Source organism: Anguilla rostrata, chromosome 13 (genome assembly GCF_018555375.3).
Source record: "Anguilla rostrata isolate EN2019 chromosome 13, ASM1855537v3, whole genome shotgun sequence".
Taxonomy (NCBI): Eukaryota; Metazoa; Chordata; class Actinopteri; order Anguilliformes; family Anguillidae; genus Anguilla; species Anguilla rostrata.
Window position 1 is genome coordinate 35056048 of NC_057945.1, and position 15814 is coordinate 35071861.

General features: G+C 51.1%; 2 protein-coding genes across 5 annotated transcripts in view; one reads left to right on the forward strand and one right to left on the reverse strand.

Annotated features, from left to right (window-relative positions):
- LOC135238574 (matrix remodeling-associated protein 8-like) overlaps nucleotides 1–15814 on the forward strand; it is a 249684-nt gene that overhangs the window by 97218 nt on the left and 136652 nt on the right. The window lies entirely within an intron of this gene.
- Nucleotides 8–15814, reverse strand: part of LOC135237695 (transcription initiation factor TFIID subunit 1-like) — a 37783-nt gene continuing 21976 nt past the window's right edge. For all 4 annotated transcript variants that reach the window (XM_064305059.1, XM_064305061.1, XM_064305057.1 and 1 more), the window contains 8 exons: nucleotides 12374–12476; nucleotides 8466–9959; nucleotides 7566–7684; nucleotides 7390–7467; nucleotides 6467–6601; nucleotides 6040–6149; nucleotides 5437–5531; nucleotides 8–4804 (listed from right to left, as the gene is read on the reverse strand). In XM_064305059.1, coding sequence (XP_064161129.1) covers nucleotides 4662–4804; nucleotides 5437–5531; nucleotides 6040–6149; nucleotides 6467–6601; nucleotides 7390–7467; nucleotides 7566–7684; nucleotides 8466–9959; nucleotides 12374–12476 — 2277 coding nt within the window. In that variant the 3' untranslated portion in view covers nucleotides 8–4661. The remainder of the gene's footprint in view (nucleotides 4805–5436; nucleotides 5532–6039; nucleotides 6150–6466; nucleotides 6602–7389; nucleotides 7468–7565; nucleotides 7685–8465; nucleotides 9960–12373; nucleotides 12477–15814) is intronic.

Sequence of the window (15814 nt, forward strand, 5' to 3'; positions counted from 1 at the left end):
GTCTTAAAAACACAGCAGTGGACCACACACACCAGAATAAGCTTGGAAGCTGAACGGTCTTATTTAATTTTTACTCTTCTAGAAAGAAATTATCTAAATTTCTAAATACACAAATGACCAGAGAATAATGTTACCTCATACAGGACAAATTTAAGGATTAAGTTCCTTTGCAATGTCAAGCTTGTAAAATTGACTGTCGTATGAGGCTGTTACTGATATGAGTACAATGCCTGTGTAAATGACATTAAATATGGCACTGTGAACACTGGTTGTCAGCTACTACAGTATACTTCCTGATTTTAACTCTGTGGTCAATGTTAAAAGTTATGTTCATTGTGCTACAGAACACAATTCAAACGTTTGAATTTTGTCTGAAAATATCATGCCGTGTATTTTGTAAATGTACACAATTGAAATAATGTTTGATGTTTCTTAAAAAAAAAAAAAATAAAATAAAAAAAAAAAGATTCCATTGGAATGAAGGATAATTTATGACTTAAAACAAATGTATTTTTTATTGTTGTAATAAAAGTGAAGGATTCAGTTAGGGGCTGAAGTGTTTGTTGTGCTTCCTTTAATGAGAGGTGTTTGCGTGGATAAAAGGTGACTTCCCCAAGTCAGAAGAAAAACAATCTTTGTTTTCAACGTGTACTGTACATGGGCCATGAGATAGAAAGAGGGAGTGATAGAGTGAGAGAAGAGAAGAGCAGGAGAGACAGAGGGGAAAGAAAGGAATAGAGAGAGAGAGGGGGGGCAAGGGAGAGAAGCTGAGAGGAGAGAAACAGAGGGAAAGGAGAGAGGGAGAGAAAAAGCGAGGTAGAGAGAGCGAGAGAGAAAGAACGAGAGACAGACAGACAGAGAGTGTGTGTGGGGGGTGGGGAGTGGGTGGGGGAGGGGGGGGGGGTTAGGCTACTGCAGAAGTACGTGTGCAGTGACGGAAAATCAGGGCTATTTTAAAAAGTCGTGGGCAAGCCTACGGCTCGCGGTACGTCAGCAGTGCCGTTTCACCCTCCGGGAGATCCCCCAGTTCTGCTCGGCCCGAAAGTGCAGCACACACCGGTGACCCACACAGAGCCACCCGCGCCGGGACAGCGCCGGGGTGAGCGCCTCCACTCAGACAACGGAGACAGCGCCGCTCGGACCCAGCTCTCCTCGGGCCGGGCGCGTGCCTAAGGAACACACCTAGTTAAGAGCTACACTTCAAAATGAAGAGGGGGTGGGAGGGGAAGGAAGGGAGGGAGGGAGGAAGAGAAAGCAGAAGAGGAAGGGAAAGGTACAGGGGGTGGGAAGAGATTCATGAAATATTTTTAAATTGAAGTGGACCTGTACCCCCCGGTACGCAGGACCAGCACTGCTACGTTTTTGCTCTTTGACGAGCTGACCTGGTCTTGTGTGCCGGCACTTATTTTAAGCTGTGGGAACTCAGCCCACCGTCCAACCACATCCTCTCCCCAGTCATAGACTGCTGGAAGTGGGCCGGATGGATCTGGCTCAGAGTGCAAGGCTTACACACACTGGCCTGGTTATGGCGGGTGGCTGTGTGTGGGTCACCAGTGTGTGCTGCACTTTCAGCACACTGCTTTAAATGATAAATTAAGTCCTGGGACTGTTAATGAAACCTCAACCTTAATCCTCAAAAATTCAGGTTGAGGTTGACTTATATTTATCCTGGGTAAAAATCGCAAAAGGGCATCAGGCTTGCACCCAGCCGCCAGGAGGATTCAGTATGAGGCGGATGTACACAGGCCCGCCATGTCCGACTAAACCAGCGCAGAGGCTGCGTTTCCGAACACAGCGTTAAAATGCACACACGCGCAGACATGTCTCAAGCACCAGCACTTTATTTCGAGAGAGAATAATGGAATGGAGATCTGTGAGGATGAAACATAATTCAAAAACCGTGCAGATCACAACTACCTGCAATGCCAGCATAGCCGTATGAACACACATTCCCAATTTATTCAACTGAGATTTCTCTCCCCCATGTACTATTCAAACAGTGAAAACCGCTTCACAGTTAATGGGGTTTCTGTGATTCCACTGCAGTCTAATATGAAGCAGGCACCATATCCCTCTGGGTTCCTGTTTCTGCTTCTGTTCACACCTGGGAGTCAGTCCTGTGTTGGCAGGAGTTAACTTTAGCATTGGGTATAAAACAACAAAAAAAAAGAAGCTATAAAGCAAATGATATGGAGAGAGAAATATCTGGGGGATGGGGGGGGGGGGCGGGGTTTGAAGAGCCAGATTACATGGCTCTTCCCCCAGGTCACGATCCCATCATTCTCCTCGTGAAAGTTTTAAATAAATGGGGCGCCGAGGTTTACTTCCAGAACACCACAAGCTTCGCACGTTTGCCTGTGCTTCTCCAAGAGGAAGATCTGAGGGCAGCAGGTGCCAGGACACGACCGGCACATTCTCAGAATGTAAACAATGATGCCAACAGAATTTAGAATTTATAACTGGGGTGGAACTCGGCGAACTGGGCTTTCCACTAATTACCCACTGACATTCCCAGTTTCAAAAGCGAGGGTATAATTCCTTTGGGTACACACTGGATCCTTTTTATTTGACTGTTAATTTAGTAAAGGTCCAAAATGCAATGGTCTTTTTTTTTTGTAGATGAGGTTGTTTGAAAGAAATCAACTTTCACTGCAAATGAGGTGAATCCAGTAGAGTTTCATTCAGGTCCATCCTGGAAAGTAAAAACGACTCATTTTCTTAAGTCTTAAAATAAAACAAAAGATCAAGCGTGAACAGATGGATTTGGCTCAAAGCAACGAGGGATTCCAGACCAAAGTATTTCAGTCCCAATTCCAAAACCATAAGAGTGTCTCAAAGTAAAATTAATCTACTGGAAAAAATAAAAAAGCCTTACTGTGGCCAATGGCTGAATGTCTACTTCAAAAACATCTCCATAGCAACTGTGGTAAGTGAGAAAACATTTCTAAGCTATCATACACAAATATAGCAGGTTCTGATATAAAAATAAACAGTTACAGGGTTTAACATATAAACCTATGGCAAGTATTTATAAAATAATATAAATCAGGATGACAAAGCAAAGAAATATTAAATTGATATTTATACATGCATAGAGAATGCACACAAACGCACACATCCACTGGTGTGTGTGTGTGTAATACTATTTTACCGTGTCCTGAACGCTGACTAATACAAGATACTCCATTTTTCTTATTAATTTCAGTAAACAGCAAACTTTCGAGGGATCAAGGACTGCCACGGATGCAGATTCTGGGTATAACGTGGCGCAAGAGCAGAAACGGTTTCTAAATTAAACCTGACTTCCTTAAATCAAGAATTCGGCATTAAGAACCGCGTAGTCACTCTACACACTTGCTCATCGTGGCGACGCCCCAGCTGGGTGAATCACCAGTGCGCGTGAGGAACACAGAGGGAAGACACGTCGGAACTCGGAACTCTGAGGTCGTAGGTGTGAAAATTAGAAGATTCAGAACGACGGCGACCGTCGCCTCAGCAGCCCCGACGAAACGCGGGAGCGAAGTTAGCGATATTAGCGAGGCTGATATTTCTGTCGCCAGACTGTCCCACAAAATGAGAAACTTCGCCCCCCCCAAAAAATCCCTCCCCCACCCGTTATCCACATCCACCCCCTCTTACCCCATTAACTGAAGACACTGCTCTGACAAAGGCCACTAGAACGTTCCGAACATCTTGAGGAATAATTACATTCGAATCACACCCCCCCCCCCCAAATGCTATGTTAATGATTTATGTTTGCCATTGATTTACCGCATTTAGGATTGTGCTAACTGAACCTACAGCGGCCAGGTTTACACAGCGAAGCAGTGTGTCCTGGGGGGTTAGGGTTAGGGTTAGGGTTGGGGGGGGGGGCAGGAATATCAAGGCACACGGCTACAGCAGAGATCACGCAGAGACCGGAAAGCAAGAGGGACCTGTCCACCGAGACAGTGAGATACAGCCGCAGTCCAGCTGTGAGGTAACTGCACCTTTCAGACAGGCAGGAACGGGGAGCCTACAGGGCAATGGACCAAAGCTCAGGGTGGTTTTTTAAGCCCTCTAAATAACAAAGAAACACAAAAGGAACAGTACCCTGCTGTTTGAAAAGAATCTCTGCAGAACTACACAGCTGCAGTAAAATTGCTTAACCAAAAAAAAAAAAAAAATTACAGAAAAAAATTATAATAATTGCAAAAAAATTTGCGATTGTCAACTGTTCCCTTTTGAGGCCAACCCCCCACATCTTGGGTCAGTGGTCAGCGTCTATTTCTCCCCACAACAACAAGAAAAGTTCATCCCCAATGAAGAATTAGAAGGAGTAAGTGCTGGTTGGGAATTCATGCATGTGGCTCCCCTCATTCACAAAATGGAGGACTACTACGATGCGCTCGAAGGATCAGATTCGACAGCCAATGGCAGCACAGCATGCTGTATGGGGGGGGGGACCAAGGACCGGCATTCTGCACCTCTTCAGCCTTTCCTGTTCCACCTTCACTGCCTGCTCCAACGGCCAATCGTTGACCTCCGACCCAGAAGAGGTGCCACCAACGTTCCGGGGGGGGGGGGGTCAGGGAAGTGCAGGATGGAGTTTCATAAATGTGGGCGTGGCATTGTAGCAGGGGCGGGGCTCTGTAGAAGCGTGGGGGGAGGGGGGTGCGGAGTCACTGCTGCTTACAGCTCTCCTTCTTCTCTTTGGCTTTGGAGCGCGTCGATTTGTCGCTCTGCCGCTTGGTGGGCGGGACGAAGGTGGGCTCCGGCGTGTAGTCATGGAGACCGGAGGGAGAAGAGGGACTGGTCGAGAGAGCTAGGGGCAAAAAGGAAAATTAAATGGGGAACGGGCCCAAAATTTTCTGCATATTTTATGAGTCACACTCACATAAAAACTCCACAAGATGCCACAGAGCAGTTCTGGACATCTCCCAACCTTATCCAGACTATCAACATTTCACACACCCAAAATTTGTGAAGAACATAATTGCATTGATCAAGATGAGCAGTCTTAATCCACCATTGATTGCATGTGAGTCACACTACAGTTATGTGAATTCATTTTAATTTTAAATTTTATAATGGGTGTACAAGCAATTTAAAAATAGCATTAGAATGGAGTGCTATACACTGGAAAAACAACATATTTGCCTAACCCAAGGGTAAATATAGGTAGGTATAACAATGCCCCACACACCTAACTCCTACCTTTAGGTTGTAATTCAAAAACAGAGACAAAAAAAGAGAAGCAGGAAAGAGATTATCTACATTTCAATAATCTAAAGACACAGGAATCCCAAAGACGCTCCAAGCAGTAGCAGAGCACACACATATGGGGCCAGTGATTCAGAGGAACAGTGTGAAATGCATTTATTTATTAAGAGCAGGATAAGCCCCTGGACGTGTCCCAGCTCATTTTTGAGGGGGGGGGGGGTCCCTGGCCCGTACCAGAGGAGGCCTGTCCCGCTGGATTGCTGTCCCGCCGTATGGCCCTGAAGGTGGGGTCCAGCTCCTCCGCGATGTTCCTCACGGCCTGCAGCTGCCTGCAATGACATCACGGGTGAGGTCACGGGCCCACGTGCTGTCGATCGGTGACGAAGCGCTCGCGCAGATCTTCGAGATCACCACAAACCACAAGAGGAGGCCTCCACCATTTCCTCTGCGTTAGACCAGGCGTCAGAAAAGTGTGCTTGCTCTAGCACCGTTTCCACCTGTTTACACGTCTCTCACAGCATGCTTTGCACAGCGTCTTACTCGTGTGTGTGTGTGTGCGTGTGTGTGAGCGTGAGTGTGTGTGTGTGTGTGTGTGTGTGTGTGTGTGTGTGTGTGTGTGTGTGTGTGTGTGTGTGAGCGTGAGTGTGTGTATAGTGTGTGTGTGTGTGTGCATGTACTGTCGTGTGACATTTTGGTGTGTGTGTATGTGTGTGTACCGTGTGAACGTTTTGGGTGTGATGTGGGTGTGTGTGTGTGTGTGTGCGCACGCGAGAGTGACAGAGAGTACATAATGTACAGCACACATCAGACGGACAGGCGTTTGGGACAGGGACTCACGATGCCGCAGAGCTGGGACTGGGGGGCTGGCACTCTGGGGACAGGTCCTCACTAGGCGAGTTTAACCCTTCAGAGTCCAGCCTCAGCCGGGGCCCCTGAGGCACCTCCACCTGAGGCGGAACAGCATCGTAACAACACTTCTCTGTGACATCACAGGGGCTGCACTTGTAGAACTACCATCCTTTGTGACATCACACTGACTATAATTGTGTCACCCTCCCTTTTATGACATCAGAAACTACAACTGGATCGCTGGCTGCTTCAGACTTTTAATGTGAAGAGAGGCCCACGCTTGGCCTGTAACCACTTGATTTGTTCCAAGCTTGAAATAAAGTTCTGAGTGCGTGTGACAGGAAATGCTTCACTAAATGTGTCATTGCACATCGTGACAGCTGGGTCATGTGACTTTCGCCGCTTTAGGAAGTACCTTTCTCTCCCGAGCTGACCTCCTCTCTTGGCCGTTGCCTGGGTCGTCGTGCTCCCGCTGCGACCCCTGACCTTCGGGGTCACCTGACCGCCGCTGGGTCTTCCTCTCATTTCGCTGCATGAAGCGGGCTATCTCCTGGAAGGAAATCGCAGCGCGTGACCACATGCAACTTAAAAAGGAATATTTACCATCCCCCCCCCACCCCCCCGACAATTTTCAGATGAGAATTTAACGCCCCCCAGTCAGTACGGTGCCAACCACACCTGTATGAGGACCAGCACAGCTGAAGTGAGTGCGCTCCTGTGACGCACCGGACCACAGGTGTCAGTCCTGCTGGGTTTCAGTGTGTCTCAGCACCAGTGATTCAGTTAAGCCACTGATTGGCTCAAGAGTCCGCACACCTGCTTCTCACGACCTTATCTGGCTGCCAATTGAATGGAAACCACCAGAGGTGGAAAATCGGAAAGTTCGGGAAGTTGTCGTCCCCAGCATTTTGTTCCAATCACCTGGGTTTGCTTCACTGGATTATGAGCAGTGACCATTGCACAGTCTGCAGGCCACTCCATCCTACAGGAAGGGGCTTCTAGAATGCCACTAGAATGCGAAATACTTTTCTCTCACCGACGCCACCCGGTGGCAGTGTGGGTGTCCGGCGTCACACTGGGCCAGACTAACGTGGTGGTAACCTGAGGCACCGGGCTGAACATCGCACCCTATCCCTGGACAAAGTGCACTGTCGCACAATCACAGCCCACCGGTCAAACTGGCTAATGGACGCTTCCCATTTGCACCCAGAAAGACCAGCCTTTGGAGACAAGAGCCATTCCCATGTCCAAAGCTTAGCTTTTTATCTTGGAATCTTTAACTGAGTGTGGCACACCAACCCCTCCCCGTTCCCCTCCCAATCTCCTGGCTCCACCCACCTCATCCTGGGCCACCTGGGCAACTCTGAAATCCCCCCTGGGGTTGAAGTCCTGCGGGCTTCGCGGAGACGTCGGGCTCTGAAAGGGACACAAGTGCTTAAGAGAAAGAAACCTGCAGACTACAGGGTGCGCAGCGGCGCAAGAGGGCCAGCAAGGGGCGCCGTGGCTGCCGGTACCTTCCTCAGAAGCCGCTCCTCCTCCTCCTCCTGCAGCATGCGGGCCAGCTCCTCGTCCCGCAGCACCTGCCCCAGCTCCCTGAGCTCCAGGCTCGCCCCGTCCCGTCGAGGGGCCGGCCCTGCAAGGTAACACCGTTAGCGGGGCGTCCTGGAGAGCTTGAGCCAGAAGAGCTTCAGCATGGCGGTGTTCTTTTGTGCCGGTATGACAACACGCATTTGTGCAGTTTAACGTTTAGGGCCAAGTCTGGTTCAAGCTCCTGCATGAACCCCATGCAAACAGTCCTACAGGACTCCTGTTGTTGTCCAACCACAAAACATCCTATCTCCCCCCATCTTTAACCAATCAGAATCTAATTAGCAGGTATGCTTATGAGGTGTAGAGAGCACCACAGCATGTACACACATACACACGCTGCCTGCCATGAGATGGATTTTCATGTCTCTGCAATACTCCTGAATAAGGAGGGAAATAGGGCTCCAATTCTCTCAGAGCATCAAAATGGCCGCCTGAACAATACACCCTGTAAGCAGCACTCATCAACACAGCCAGGCTGAACACCAGGATAGAAAGGTTTACACGCAGAAAAAATAATAACGCTAGAGGCGTTTTTGAGTCGGAAAGACCGGAAAGATGCCGGAAAGATCCTGGATGCACAGGGACCAGACTGTAGATGATCAGGGGTCCACAGCCTCTGTACTGTAGTGAAAGCACACCCAGCAGATTTAAACAGGAAATAAATGAAGCAGATTTTCAGAGGCCTTCCTAAAAATAAAAAAAAAATTAAAAAAAACACTACCAGTGGAAAGCGAGAACTCAAACTGCCACAGCAAACTCCCCTCGTCCCAAAGCAGGGCTTTTTTACGGCGGGCGTAGAGAGAGGTCCCGCAGATTGGGGTTACCTGCACCCCTGTGTCCGGCCGCGGGGGGCGGCGTCCTGCCGGAGAAACTGATGGAGCGCCGGACGCCTCTGCTCGGCGGCCTCTCCTCCCTCTGTCCCCCACCTTCACTCCGTCGCCTCTCAACCCTCCACCTCCCCTCCTCCTCCTCCTCCTCCTCCGAGCTGGAGCCCGGCTCCTCCTCGCGTGCCCCCCAGCGCTCGCTCGCCCCCCAGCGCTCGCTCACGCTCCGCCTCACCCTACGGTCGCCGTGACCGCGATCCCCGCCGGCCCCGCCTTGCTCCCTCCCCCACCTGTTGCCACGGCTACCTCCTCCCCCCCTCTCCCGCCGCTCGCCGTGGTCCTGGCTCGCGGACCTGTTGTCCCTGCCGGCCACGCCCTCCTCTCTCCCCCACCCGTTCCCATGGCTACCTGCCCCCCTCTCCCGCCGGTCGCCGTGGTCCCGGCCCGCGGACCGGTTGTCGCGGTGATCGCCCGGGCGGTAGACCCTGTCCTCCTGGATAGGCGGGTTTTCCCGGGCGCTCACCCGGTGCCCGCTTTGCGCGCCCTGGTCGCCGTACGCCCTGCGGTCGTCTCGGCCCGCCTCCCTCCTCCTGTCCCTGACGTCTCCGTGGTAACTGCGCCTCGCGGGCACAGTGCGCAGTAAGACCTGACTCAGATGGTGGACGCCGCCGGCCCCGGTCCGGTGCACGTCCTGGTTACCCTGGCTGCCGCTTCGCTGCACCGGCCGCGATTCGCCGTAGCTGCTACGCCTTGCAGCCACGCCCCTATCTAAGAAATTGTTCTGGTAGCCGCCTGTAGCGGTTTCTCTCCTGCTGTCGGCATGGTAACTGTTGTAGCGCCGCCTGTCATCCTGAAAGTGGACGTGCCTTTGACTGTACTCTCCGCCCTCTCTGTAAGTCTGGCTGTAGGACACCCTGTCTTGATATCTCGCGTCGTTGCTATGATACTCGTCCTCCCGCCTCGTATCTCCATGGTAGCTGTTGCTATGCCACCTCTCATCCCTGTTCCCGTTCCTCCTTGATCCCCCCGCCCCCTCTTCCCAGCCTTCCCCCGCTCTATCACTGCTGGGGAAACTGTGGTTCCGCCTTCCCTGTGAGTGGCGGTCAAGCCCCTGGTGACCAGAGGGGGCGGTGTTGAGTCGTTTCTGCAGCCTGTAGGCTGGCACGGAGGGGGGTCTAAGGAAGACCTCTTCATCGAAGTTATAGGTGGGGCCTAAAGACTCCCGGAGAAGGTTTCTAATCAGCCGCAGGGCATCGCTCTGTCTGGAGGCCTGCTGGGGGACACTGTTGTTCTGGAGGACGGGGCTCCGGGGTTCACGGGGAGGCTCCGCAGAGTCGGAGTCAGTGTTCGACCTGGAGGAGCGCCCCCTGCTGGTGGGAGGGGCGCGAGTCTCTCCCTCACTGAAGCTGGAGTCGGGGCTGGGGCTGGTGCTGGGGCCGCGGCGGGCGCGAACGGGCCGACGTGGACGGGATCGCTCAGGCACACTGGCACGCTCTTCAAACAGGCCAGACACAAAGCAGGGGCGGGAGTGCAGGGGGGAGGGAGGGAGGGAGTTAGTGGTATCAGGCAGGTGCAGTCAACAATGGTGCATGGTTACCAAGGAGACGCTACAGGTGAATACAGGCGAGGGGTGCCACAGTGGGATTAAAAGCTCATTCCGGCACACATTACGGCACAACGGACAGGAAGTGACATCATCTGACTGTGAGCATTATCAAAAACCAACTCGTGCGTGACTGAGAAGAGGACTCGGTGTGAAAATAAGGGATACTATTTTTGATACGACGTTTCCACCCTTTCTTCCTTTCAGAGACCTCCGAGCTGTGAAACATGCTCGTGTGGCCCAACGGCGTTGCGTTGTGCGTTAAAACCGCATTCAGACCGAGCCCAAGGGCCTGGCACAGCCAGAGGGAACCGAGTGGGTGGGCCAGCTAGCATGCAGGACGCCGTGGGGTCTACAGAGAGCCATGGGCCTGCACAGGGGGTGCGTGGGTTTTTGGTAGGGGGGGTGTAGGAAAGGTGTGAGGTCTGGTTTTCGGGGGGGAAGGGGGGGGGTTGAGGGGGAGGGGTTAGTCGGTCCAGGGGCCATGCAGCTGGAAGTAGAGTTAGCGGAGGCTAGCAAAGTCGCGCGCAGTCAGAGCCCAGCATCCCAAAGCAAAGCCTGGTCCACACGCTCCACAATTACGCACCGCCAGCACGATCACTGCTGACCAATCAGCCTTCAGACCCGCAAAGACTGCTCTACACCAGCACCAATCACTGTGCTCAAATCAGCAGACTGCGTCACTTCTGCACCAACCAAACCTCCGCACCATCGAGACCGCTGCCCCACCCAGACCTTCACTCAGTGAATGAAGCCTTCCTTCAAAGGAAGCCTCTACACTCAAGTGTTACCATTTTAATACCTTGTGAAAACAACCCTGAGATAGAAGGGTGAATTACTGATCATATCCTGTAAGCCCATATGACCAAGTTTGCTTTTCTCGCTCAAGAATACTACCTTTTTTTTTTTTTTTGTTCAATTTGCGTTTCAAAACCATGATAATCGACCGTTTCTGAACCCCCCAATTTTTATTTTTATTTATTTTTTTTTTTAAGTGGTCACACAATGTCGAATATCAACACTGTGGCATTGGCCGTGTTAAGTTGCATGATGATTTGATCATTTCTGAGGGGAGCGCAACCTGGATGGAAACGCAACAGCCTTTGAGGCCAGTTTCAAATGCAGTTGCGTGTTCGTTTCACACACACACACACACACACACACACGCTGTTTCACAGGTCTGATGAGACGTAGCAGAGACGGACCCGGAGCAGCACTTCTGCACGGACGTCGTGCAGAGCAGTACACCTCAGCCGTTACCAGATCACACTCACAGGTTCCGCGCAAAGCAAGCCACCCTTCACCAGCGCGTCGAACAGAGAGGACAGATCCACCGGAGAGAGGAAGCGTACGTTCACCACCGTTTTAACAAGCGCAGGCCGACCAGCGGCTGTTTGCAATTAAAAGGGCACCAAGGGTTGCTATTTCTAACACGTTAAATTTTAGCAGTGGATACGCATTCCCTCCGAATTAGTGGTATGAGGAAGGAGTGTCTCCCCTGGGTAAGAGGCCGCACGCTTCAGGTTTGTGACCCTCAGCAGACCCGCACACGGCCGGAACGTCAGAAACAAACCCTTTCCACGGGGTCCATTTTGTTTTTAAAAAAAAAAACAGCCTTGTGACTTTACAGCTTTAAGACCTTCTGCGCCAGTACCTACGTCAAAGCTGTCGCTGAAGGGAGATGACCGCTCGGATAGGTGGAGGTTTGTGACTTTTACCCCACTTCTACCAAAGATGCACAAGATACACCTCTGGCTGGGGAGGTGAAGGACAGGTGGAGATAAAAGGGGTGGGGGGGGGGGGGGTGGCGTGAGACACTTCCTCTGATGTGATAAAGCGGTCCCCTGCGATCGCATCTGCTTACCCAGAATTACACACCGCAATGGCGCAAGCGGAAAGGGAGGGCCCCCGCTGTGCGCACCCCAGCTCAGCGCTCTGCTGACCCCCCTCCCCCCCCCCCCCCCCCAACGCCCCGCAGTCGCAGCAGGCTCACTCTCAATCAGAGAGGCAGAACAGTCTACCCTGAGTCTTGCTTCTTCTGCCGCCTTGTCTGCGTCTATCTGTTAAGGGACCGTTGTAGTCACCCGCTTTAATGAAATATCAGTCACCGCATTAAGTCCACAGCGCTTCCAGGAAAAGATCCCGAGCCATTTGGCGATCAACCAAGTAAATGGAAAATTTTCAGTTCGACGTACGGTATTTGTACTACGTTAACAGTCCCCCCCCCCCCCCGCCACCCACCCCACAAAATGAACGCTGTAGGCCTGCGGCTGGACGGCCAACCAGAGGCCAATCCCGGCCATACCTTCTCCGAGAAGGACGTCACCGCTGTCCCCATGGCAACCGCTGTCCAGCCTCCGCCTCCTGATGTCCAGCTCCTCCTCTTCCTGTAGGCGCTTAGCCATTTCCTGTGGAGACAGTTTCTGAGCAATCAGCAAACAATCAAACTGTGACCAAAACGGTGTGATGAACTCCGACATGATTGTGCGCACGCATACACAGCAATTCCTTTTCTTGTGTCAACTGTTTTTTTTTCCGCCAAAACTCCGATCAACTGTGCCTGGAGGATATGCAATGGAACAGAAATTACCTTCTTGCTCATCTGGATTTGTATATAAAACGTGTCAAACCACTACATTTCCAAGGGGGGGGGGGAAGCCTTAAGAGATCATTTTAAAACCTAATAAACAACACAATACCAAACCGTTATGACTGGTAATAATCAGCACAATCACACGTTTCCTTGAAATGGGTTTTGAAATTGTAACGAACATAAATCCACAGGTTGGGTTTAACAGGGAAGAACATTTGCTTGTTAAGGAAATTAAAACTCACTAGTGTGCCCACAGCTGAGAGTAACACTCGAGTCTGTGGGGGGTGTAATAAAGGGAACACAGGCCTTTTCCCTGAAACACAGGCTTACGTACAACGGCAAATAAATGAAAATGGGATTTTTACAGCCAGACGTGCTCTTATGCATAACCTGCAAAGCAGAAACTGGATCCTGCAGAAATAATTTAACTCTTCAAGGTGTGAGATCGCAAATACGTGATTAGAGTGTTTTTAACTGAACCTTCTAATGCTGATGTCACAGTCACTACTGCTAACCGAATGGAATGGAATGAGGCATTGTTTTCCCCCAATGAGGAACGAGGCAAGTTTTTCCTAGCCACTGTTGCCTTAGGCTTGCTCCTGTGAGGGTTTAGGCCAGGGTTGTCTGTAAAGCGCATTGTGACAACTGCTGTAAAAATACGCTATACAAATAAAATTTGATTTGATTGATTGTGTTTAAAAAAAAAAATTAAAAAAAACAGGAAGTTTTTCCAAATAAGCCGCATGCAGAAAAACAGCTGGAGCAGCTCATGAGACTGAAAAGTGAGGCTCCACTCTGACGAGCCACTGGACAACTCCCACCAATCAAAATTATCATGATGGGTCTCTCAGCCCAATTAATCATCGCTTTGTCGACACGGTGTCAACAGTACACTCAACAGAAAGAGCAGCCATTAAGAGACAGAACTCATTTCAGACGCATCACAGCAGGCAAAATAAAAACTCAAAATGCCAAGGGTTCCTCTTTAATGTAACGTACACTCTACACAAACTGACCTCCGGGCACAACGCTGCCCAAAATGCACCCTGGCTTGTGACCTGTGATCACACAGGAAAGACTATAGCGAACCAACAAAAAAAAAAGAAAAAGTTAGTCATGTCAGTCTTCCCCAATCGGTACTGATTAAAAGAGAAAGCCTCCTGGAGTATCTGCAGTGAGAGAGGAGGAGAGGAGGAGTTCTGGCACATTCTGCGCTGACGTCACGCCGCGGGCAGGAAACCGCACAGACCCGTGCGCTCGCTGCAGAGGAGGCGGCTCGGGCGAGAGGCCAGGGGCGCCGACGCGCCCGCCAACACGGCGAGTACGCCACGGGTGCTGAGAACGCCAGCCGGGCGGGCAGGCGGGCAGGGGGGCGGGCGGACAGCGAGCTCGGGGGCTCGGGAAAGGGCGGTCGGGCCAGAGGCGTGGAGTTTCCACACCGCACAGCAAAAAGGTTCACCCCGCACCGCCAACCGCCCCCCGCACCTTCACCTGACTCATTTCACCTTAAGAATTCACACATGTGCACGGACACACACATAAGCTCACACACACACACACGCACACACGTGCACACACAAACGTGCACACACACACACACGCACACATGCACACCCCACCGGCACCACACACACCAGCACCGCACACACATGCACACACAAACATGCATGCACATGTGCACACACACACACACACACACACAAACATACGTACACACACACGCGCTGACACACGCACACACCCTGGTGCACATACACACACACACACATACGTACAGTCAACCACACACACATACACACACACACACACATGCACACACACGCACATAGAAACATACGCACACACGCATGCAAAGAGGTAAAGTATGTACTGCAGACACTGGCAGTTTCCTTCTGAGGGCGGTCCCAGACTAATATTGCCACCCTGTGGTTTGGTTTTCACTAAGTTTCCCCTGTACACTAAAATCAAAACCACCCTGCATGTGTACTGGCCCTGCTGTAAAGTTAGCCTTTTTCCATTACACTTAATGATCACTCAACAAATGCAATTTAAGCACATGCTCCTGGTCAGAGCAAGAAAAGTCTCAAACGTGAGCTTTTCCCACATTTAACAAGCCATTCACGGCTGACTTGAACTTGCCCTTTTTGAAGCGTGAAGAGAAATTTGGTTGCGCATACACACCAAATCCACTAGGTGGCAGCACAGCTCAAGTAAAACAATACGGTGACAGATGCTTTACATCACAGCTGAAGGACAAGCCACAGCCTGGGGCTTCAGACAAAAAAAAAAAAAGACGACGACGAAGAAATGAAGGCATTACAATCGTTTCCCCTTTCGGCTGCAATTATTCCAGGTGTAACAGGAGCCAGCTCGGCCCTGCAAAAAGAGTTAACAAGAGGGCGGGTCGAGAGAAAGTGTGTGTGTGAATCAGAAAGGACAAAGGAGCACTATTTACTGACTAAAGTGACAAAAAAGTTTGAAAAACGAGCAAAACGTGTAAAAAAACACTTTCCATGAAAGGAAGTGGGTCTTTAGAAGTCTGAACAACCTGCAGTGTTCAGAACAGGTTCCACGAAAAGGAGGCGGTCCTAAAAACACAAACTCATTTTGGGGTCGGCTGTCGGGCCTAAATTATTCAGTGCCATGCCGGTGTCCCAGGAGACTGCCGCCCGGCCCGAGGCCTAGCGGAACGGACCGGAACGGGACGCGAGCGCGAAAGGCGACTCTACAGTCGCTGCTTTAATGCGTAAAAGCGTGAAGCGGGTTGGGGCCTGAGCCGGATCATTAGCCGGCCGCCGGTGTAATCGGGAGCCTGTCTGAGACGCTGGGACACAATGGGGCCCAGTCACACCAGGTGCAGGGTCGCCGTAAGTTGTCTAGGGGATGGGGTGGGGGGGGTGGGGGGTCGGTTAAGACTGCACAAGCTTCTTAAAGGCACCTGTCACTGTCACTGAGAGACACAGGTCTCCTCTGACCAGCAGCTGCCCTCCAGCAGTCCCGTCTGTGTTAAACAGTCACTGGCACAGAGCACTGCAAGACTTACATTCACACTTACTTAACACACAGCACTGCTCTACATTCACACTTACTTAACACACAGCACTGCTCTACATTCACACACAGAGCACTGCAAGACTTACATTCACACTTACT